Raw genomic sequence first — 8,908 nt, 5'->3', positions numbered from 1 at the left:
GTCTTTAGTGTTGAATGCATCCCATCATATTATATATGACAGCAAATTATTAAGTTTTCTGTTATTTCTTCCATTTGTCTTATACTCCCATTTCTCACTGAATTCTCAATTTTCTGTGTTCTGTTTAGTAACCCATGCATACAGAAGGATTTCAAGCCTCTTTATATCAGTCACTCTGTTGTGAACTTTGGTAAACCTGCCTGTCTTTGATGTCATCTGTACCATAGGAACCTAATTTATTTGGTATGAGTAAAAAGTACATGAGAAGAAATATCTGAGCTTTAAAGGATGGCATAGCAGATTAGAGCTGCTTTTGCCAGCTCACACTGCTGTGGGAGCCTAGAAGAATGGATGCTAGACTATTTGGTTTCAGAATGCAATATATGCTAGGGGATTGGATAACCGGCTACTGCTCTCTGTGAATTTCTTTTAATTTTCAAGGTTCTAGAAATCTCGATACATGTGATGTAGGGACATGTCTCCTCACTTAGCCCACAGTTGGAATGTCAAAGAAAGTCTTGAAGCCTTCACACTCAGTGCTTTATATTACTACGTATGCATACCATTGACTTTATACTTGTTATTTTTCTAATTATATTCATTATTTTTATATTTGTAATCATTTCTACATGTCATAGTATACTATTTCAATTATAATTTGTTATTGGAACTCAATCTAATATATTTTTGAAAGCTCAGGGTTAGGTCAGAGAAGAAACTAGTAGAATATCCCTTGGTTCAGAGATGTAGTCACAGGAGGATTAACTATTTTCTTTCAAGATGAAGAACCTTCCAGTCACACAGAATGAAGTCAGAAGAGGAGACATTGCAGTTGTCTGATAGTGGCTAAGGCAGATGGTAATGTTTAAGGCTGGGCTCTGGAAAAAATGAATCAGCAATTTGAGCCAGGCAATCTGAGAAATAGTGACCTATCAAGACACCCCTAGAATCAGGTCTGATCTGCTATGAACAGGAGAGTTTCAGACCATGTAACTAAAGCATAAGGTAGGTGCTGTTTGCATGTTTTGAGTAAGGAAAAATTCTCCTATTGTGTTTCTTCTTAATGTAAGTTTTCTGAAAAGTAACCAAGGGGTGTCTTTAATACAAGGTACTTTTTTTCTCAGAGAGAAATTTAGAGTAAATTCCAATTGAAATCTTGAAAAAGGCTTTGGAAGTGAGTAATTCCTTTATCTTCCCATTTACTCAATTCTCTCTAGAAGCTCAGGGCATCTCCTAAACAGTGAGCTATAACAAACCATATTAGCCACTTAGTGTGGAAAAAGAAGAAAATAACAAAGATGAATAGTTCGATTCCCTCCTTTACTCCTCTTCACACTCGTGCTTACAGAATTCTCAGATACAGTGTAACTGATTTCCCTAAAATCCTTGTCGGTGTTAGGTGCCCTCCAGTCATTTCTGACTCATAGAGACTCTGTAAATGGTCTATGAAGTTATAAATCTTTACAGGAGCAGAAAGCCTTGTCTTTTTCCAGTGGAGTGGCTGGTGGATTTGAACTGTTGACCTTACAGCTAGCAGTCAGAGCAGAGCCACCAGCCCTCCCATATGCACTATCACTGAAATGAAAGAGTATTCTTTCTGGAATGTAATTTTAAAATGCAGTTCTATATTTGAAGCATATGTAATTTTCATTAATAAATTAAAATAAATCATCCCCATATTTCATTCATGTTTCTACCTAAATATCACTTTGGGAGCAAGGAGCACCTTCATGGCCATATTTTAAATGATACTAGCATCAGAATTATCTAGTTGACATGCTTTATTTTACTTCAAATCTCTTATATCTCTTGTATACCTGATGATATACAGGTGCACCAAGAATATAAATCTGAAAGACCTGGGATCTTGATGGAAGACATTGTATCACCCTAAAATAATATCAATAATGTAGACATTGTATCACCCTAAAATATCACCCTAAAATAATATCAAGAAATAAAATCAGAAACTTTAGATTTGTTTACTGTATTTATAGGAAGTATATTAATGTTTTTGAAGGTTTAAATTTATTCAGACTTCAAAGACTGATATGTCTCCTTCATAATTTTCCTCTGCTACAAATGTATTGTACTTTCTTTATTTGATGTCATTTGCATATTTTTGTTTTATCTCAGATTACAAAAGAACACAGAGAGATGTACCACTCAAATGACACCAAGTTCCACCCCTCCTTTTTCTTGCTGTTGGGGGTTCCAGGCCTTGAAGAGATGCACATTTGGATCGGGTTCCCTTTTTGCTCTGTGTATTTGATTGCTCTTGTGGGGAACACCACAATCTTGTTTGTCATCAAGAATGAAAACAGCCTTCATCAGCCCATGTTTTACTTCTTGGCAATTTTGGCCTCCACTGACTTGGGCCTATCCACAGCCACTATCCCCAAGATGTTGGGCATCTTCTGGTTTAACTTAAGAGAGATTGACTTTGGGGGTTGTGTTACCCAGATGTTTTTTATTCATCTATTCACTGCAATGGAGACTGTTCTGCTGGTTGCCATGGCCTTTGATCGCTATGTTGCCATTTGTAACCCTCTCCGGTACAGCCTGATTCTCACTAACAGAACCATTGGTCTTATCCTCATGGTGGTGTTTGGTGTCAATTTCATTTTGATTATCCCTCTGGTGTTTCTTATCTTGAGACTTCCCTTCTGTGGACACTATATAATCCCCCACACATATTGTGAGCATATGGGAATTGCTCGGCTAGCTTGTGCTAATATAAAGGTAAACATGATATTTGGTTTAATTCTTGTATCTACAGTGTTTGTTGACGTGATTTTGATTGCCATATCCTATGTGAGAATACTTGGGGCTGTGTTCAGCCTTCCTTCTAGAGATGCTAGACTCAAAGCACTTAATACATGTGGCTCCCACATCTGTGTAATCCTAGTCTTCTTCATACCTGCTCTCTTTTCCTTCATGACCCACCGGTTTGGCAAGAACATTCCTGGATACATTCACATTCTCTTGGCCAATCTGTATGTTGTTGTTCCACCTGCCCTCAATCCTGTGATCTATGGGGTCAGGACTAAGCAGATTCGGGAGAAGGTTTCAAGTATCTTTTTAAAAAAGGACTAGCACAAATTGTCTCTAAAATATGAATTTTACTCAAGAGTAACGATACTGTGTTTCTCCACTAAAGAGTCTTGCAATGACAAAAAGTCCCTGACCTTAGTATACTGCTATTCATAATTTCTCTAGACAGCCACTACAAACCACATAATGTGATTGTTAGAAAAAACTCACTGTGAACCTTTCTGAATACAACATATTTATAAGGTTTCTTATGATTATATTTTTCTGTTCAGCCACTACAGAGCAAGGTTTGGTAGAAATGATCATGTGGAATAAAATGTTTCGACTCCTGATTTGGTGCTTTAAGGTAAACACTGGACTGCAAAATACAAAGTTTGTGGTTCAAAACCACCAAGTGCTCTCAGGAGCCCTGTACAAGATTGCTTTGCATTGTAATTGACTAGACAGCACTTAACAACAATATTTTTTTACAGATAGTTAATGCTGTTGACTATATTTTAAATTATATATATATCAACATCAAGGAGCACAGGTTTTTAAAACTTTTGGCATATTCTTCCATTACTTTATTAATTGTTTTTAATATCATATAATAAAAAAATAAAAATAAATTTTAATTTTATGATTTTTTAATTATATGATATACTAATAGATCCTGCTGTTGTTGTTAAGCGCTATCAAATCAGTTCAAAGTTATAGCAACCATGTATAACATTTCTGTGAGGCAGCTGGTGGATTTGAACTTCAGACCTTGTGGTTAGCAGTGCAGTGATTATCCTACAACACCACACATAAATCCTAGAAGTAAAATAAGGAGAAAATAATTTGAGGCAATTTCCTCCTGACAATGTAGCACTGTGTGGAATATTTCTGGGCTTATCACATCTAGGAAGATCTTTCCATAAGTGACCTATTATTCAAAGTGGATTCCTCTGTGTGTAGATGTTTGTTTGTGTATGTGTATAGAGAGTGTAACATTCATAGACACATCAATGTGTATCTCAGGACACCCTCAAATGTGTGAATCCCCACACATGTCAATTACATTGTCAAAGATCAAATGTAATATTCTAGATAGTAATTACTCTGAGACTCAGAAACTTACTTATCTGTACATGTATTCACTATGTATAAAGTTAGCATCTAGCCCTTTTTTAGCTTGTACTTCTGACTTATCAGATGAGCATCAATATCCAAGTCATTAGAATATATATATATTTTTAGTCAATGGCGTATATTTGGCTAGTGTTAACATCTCTGGTATCGTAGTGGTTACGAATCTGGCTGCAAACTTCAAGGTCGGAAGTTTGAAACTACCAGCGGTTCCGCGGGAGAAAGATGAGGTGGTCCTCTCCCGTAAAGATTTACAGCCTCGGAAACCCTCCCTGTACAGGGTCGCTATGGGTCTGAATCGACTCGACAACAATTAACAACAACATCCTGTTACTTACTTTATAGGTACTTAGTAACTGATGGTTGGTTTTTTTTTTTGTTTGTTTATTCTTGTTTTGTTTGCTTTCTCAAAATTAAAATAAGATAGATATATAGAAAAGAAAAAGAATCTTAGATATACTACTGGATAATTTTTTGCAAGTATATAAATCTATGCATTACTGGGCAAACAGGATCCTGCACTTTGGAATACCTTTGCTGAGCTTTTCCTCTTGTGGCTGGGACTAACTCATGAATGCAGTGTTATCTGGCTTGGGTAACTTACATTTGGTCAGGGCACTGTGACCCCAGATAGAAATTCCCTGGATCCTTGTCCCTGTTTGTCCCTTTCAGTACTATCCTGTGGATACTTTCCACCCCTCCTCTACTCTGCAGTCCAAGGAGCTCTAGGACTCACACTTATGGGGTTATCCAAGGTCCTTTTTGTGCTTTTGATTTTAGAGTGGTGGTCTGGAAAGCAGAGTGCTTTGATAACTGTGTAGTATTTGTTTCATGGAATCATTGAAGACTGAGCTGCAAGATGGTGCTGGAATACTAATATTGGGTGCTTATAATTATTGATATAGGGTAAAGTCCCACAAAAAATATTTTCCTGGGGACCTGCGCATTTTAAGAAATACCCTAAACTTATGTAATCACCACTCACACCAAATATTACCATTAATCCATAGGAGGCCTTCATACCTCTAAAGTAATTATCTCTCAAAATTCATAATTTTTCTTATTTTATTATGGTAACTTGGATAGGTTATGAATTTCAGATAAATTAAATTATGTAGTATGTACCTTATGTGAGTCATCTCTCACTCAGAATTATGCCTTTGAGAATCACTCGTGTGGGTGTATAAGAGTCAGTAAAAAATTATTGCTAGTAGAGTTCCAATTCTTACATGCACTGGTTTATCCCAAACAAAATATACTTAAACATGTTTCTGTGATTAGTAAACGGCTACATACAAGTAATCTCAGTAGTACACTTGCCTTGGTCTCATCATGGTGCCATTTTTTTAAAAAAAGGATACTTTTTGTGTCATGTGAGAAAAAAACAGAAAATCAAGGGGCTGATATAAAACTTTTAATGAAACTAAAGTGGACATCTTTCTAAGTCATTGATGGTTCTCAACAAGTTTATAGAATACTATCCCATATAACTTAACTACAACAGCAATTCCACATAAAGCAACAGATTTTAGATGGATCAAGGGTTTTAAGGAAGATTGGGAAGACAAACAACATCAATTAATAAAGAAACTGGGTTAAGTCCAATAATAATTGGAAGAAGATCACAAAATAACCAGTGATGTAATAGCTACTGAAATTGGGATCTCACATTATTCCTCATCTTCAATTGATCTCAGCAAGTTTTAGCCTCAATAGGTGCCAAAGATAGCTCAAAGACCTGATCTTTCCATCAGTCTTTTAACCAACATTGGAGCTATTAAAAATGATTCTGCAGAATGAATAGAACCAAGGATGAGTGTTGGCTAACATGATCCAGACAGGAAGGTCCATTCAAAATAAAGGCTTCTGCGGGGATCTACTGGGCCTTTAAATTCAAAGCAGAGAGGCCAGTTCAGAAAGTTGTGGTGATTGTTTGGGGGTATTAAAAAGAGATGATATTGATAGATATTCTTGAAGGACATAGAATGATCGTGGGGGCTTATTAAGAAAAGTTTAAGAAAATTGAAATCTGCATTGTTGAGAAAAAGTTAGGAATATTGAGCTGAGAGATTTTTTTTTTTACAGTACAGCAATGCTCCTGCTTAGTGTTTTTCTTCTTGGAACTCAAAGACCCTTTAAAATGAACATTATTTGAGTCTGTCAAGGTTGCCAAAACTTCTGTTTGACATCAAGTAAATCAGACAGAGTGCAGAATTGTTCAGAGTAGCATTATTGTTGCTGTTGGGTGCCACTGAGTCAGTTCTGACTAACAGTGATCTTGTATAGAGTTTCTGAGAGTGGCTGATAAGTTTGAACGGCTGACCTTGCAGTTAGCAGTCCAATGTTTATACTATAGACCCACACCAGGAATCTAGGGTAGGGTGGGAGAGTTAGAAATATTGCCTTCAGAGCACAACCTATGTTGAGAAACAATGGTTTCACATTTTGACATTTTTGTTTTATAAAGTTTCTATGATTCTATAGCAATACTTTATTACTTGGCTTCATATATTGGTGTAGTTTGCTACTTTCTATAGTATTCCATGACACAGAAATATAATATTCAATTATCTACCCTGGATGGGCATTTATATTTTACCTGATTTTTTACGAGTATGAATATTCTTGTACGTATAATTTCAAGGTCATTTTCAATCAATATAACTCTCAAGGCCAGAAATGTTGGGTGTCAGGTAGTGTACATGTTTAGCATTAGTAGACTGTGTAAAATAATTTTCCAAAATTATATACTTTTCTCCATCTCTACGAGTTATATATATGAGTATTTCAACTACTGCATACCGGTACCCCATAAATTTTTTCTAAGTGTGTGTGTTTGTTTGTGATGGAGTGTGTGTGTATTTAAAAAAAAAAAAAGTTTTATTGTGATTTAGGTGAAGGCTTACAGAGCAAATTCGTTTTCCATTAAATGGCTCAGATACATTTTGCTTCATGTCATTGATTTCAATTCCCACAATATCATATCATTTATCCTACTTCATTCCAATGATTCCTGTTTCTATTAATTCCCGGTTATTCATTCCAGACTTTGTCTTTGGGCAAATGCTGATGTCAAATGGTTGATTATACTGAGGTCTGCATACCTCCCTAGTGTTACAGCTTGACTGAAAAATGCGCCATGAGGGAAGGTCATTTCCAGACCCGAAAAATATCTGAAGGCCATGGTCTCAGGTATTCCACTAGTCTCGATCTCACCAATAAGCCTAGCCATTTAAATTATTTTTAATTTTGTTTGACATTTTTTCTCCCTACTCTATTAAGGAAATTCTATTGTGATCCCTTTCAGAGCAGTCAGAAGTGGTATCTGGATTCTGTCTAAGTTTTTATGGTCTCAGAGTAGTGGAGACTGACTTTTGCATATTTCATTAGTCTTTTGAACTAAGTGCTTCCATACATCTTTAACTTTCTTATGGCTATTGGCCATTTAGATGTTCTTTTTTAGAGCATACGTTTTTCAAAATTGTGTTTTTTCTTATCAAGCTGTACAGCATCTTCCCCCATCAAGTGAATTACCTTTTCACTCTTTTAATTGTGTCTTCTTATGAATTCAAGTATCTACTTCAAATGAAATCCAATTTATTATTTCTCATTAAAATTAATGTCTTTTGTATTCTTTTGAAGAAATCTTTGCATAATATAATAGCATGAGTACACCTCCTATGTTACCATCAACATTTTTTTTTTTAATTCCACTTTCTATATTTAGGTTAATGTTCCACATAGAATAGATTTTTGTTCCACATAGAATAGAGAAAAAAATTTATATGTGAATATCAAACTGATGTGTTGTTGTTGTTGTTAAGTGCCATCGAGTTGATTCTGACCCATAGCAGCCCTGTGTAGGGTTTCCAAAGAGCAGCTGGTGAGCTTGAATCGCCAACCTTGCAGTTCAAATGGCTTTGCAGTCTGGTGCATTAACCCACAGCACCACACCAGGACTTCATTCAAACTGATGTAGCAATATTTATTGCATGACACCTTTTTGGAAATCAAAGATCAGTATATAAGTGGAACTGTTTATAGATTCACACAGTTGTCTTACTCAGCTACTCTTCCATCCTTGTGGCAATGCCATGCCATCATATTTAGCACAACTTTATAATAATGAATATTGATATCTCTTTTTGTTGTTGTTGTTAAGTGCCATCAAGTCTGCTCCAACAATTAGAGATCCTGTATATGGTTTCCAAGGAACAGCTGGTGAGTTTGAACCACCAACCTTGTGGACAACTATAGATGAAGATTACACATTCTAGGACGCTCCCCCAGATTCATCAAAGTAGCAAAAGAAGAGATTAGTGGAAAGAAACTGGAAATCCTCCTAGATGTTTACAGATAAGGGCTAACAGATGCACTGAAGAATTCTAAATGGTAATGAGAAAGAGGAGAACAGGGAAAGAGAAAGAATGGAAATCAACTTAAATACCTTGCTGCCTAATCTAGGATCTAATTCTTACATTTCTACAAGGCAGACATTTTTTCTTAATTCTGTTCTATGACTTCAGGACTCAGTGATGGAGGGACTTTACTTTCTTTCTGTCAGAAGTCCAAACATATCACTTACAGTTTATATGAAATGATATATCATTGGCTTGATCCGCCATTTCATCATTTTACCAAAGATCACCCTAAAGGAATGAGTCAAATGAGTCTTACCTTTATTCTTATAATATATTTGAAATATAACAGATTAAAATATAATGTTGCTGTTAAGTGCTGT

The 8,908-nt window shown here is 35.8% G+C and overlaps 1 protein-coding gene across 1 annotated transcript; it reads left to right on the top strand.

The window, feature by feature from the left end:
• Positions 1–2,157: 2,157 nt before the first annotated feature.
• On the top strand, positions 2,158–3,096 carry LOC102833557 (olfactory receptor 52E4-like). Its single transcript, XM_006870319.1, has one exon. It carries the CDS (start codon positions 2,158–2,160, stop codon positions 3,094–3,096), a length of 939 nt encoding a protein of 312 aa, XP_006870381.1.
• Positions 3,097–8,908: the final 5,812 nt, after the last annotated feature.

The sequence above is a fragment of the Chrysochloris asiatica genome, unplaced genomic scaffold, assembly GCF_000296735.1.
Source record: "Chrysochloris asiatica unplaced genomic scaffold, ChrAsi1.0 scaffold00140, whole genome shotgun sequence".
In the NCBI taxonomy this organism is placed as follows: Eukaryota; Metazoa; Chordata; class Mammalia; order Afrosoricida; family Chrysochloridae; genus Chrysochloris; species Chrysochloris asiatica.
This window is presented reverse-complemented; position numbering and strand designations above follow the sequence as displayed.

Bases quoted from the DNA above. Each gene is read 5' to 3' on its own strand.
- LOC102833557 (XM_006870319.1), top strand. From the start codon at position 2,158: ATGTACCACTCAAATGACACCAAGTTCCACCCCTCCTTTTTCTTGCTG.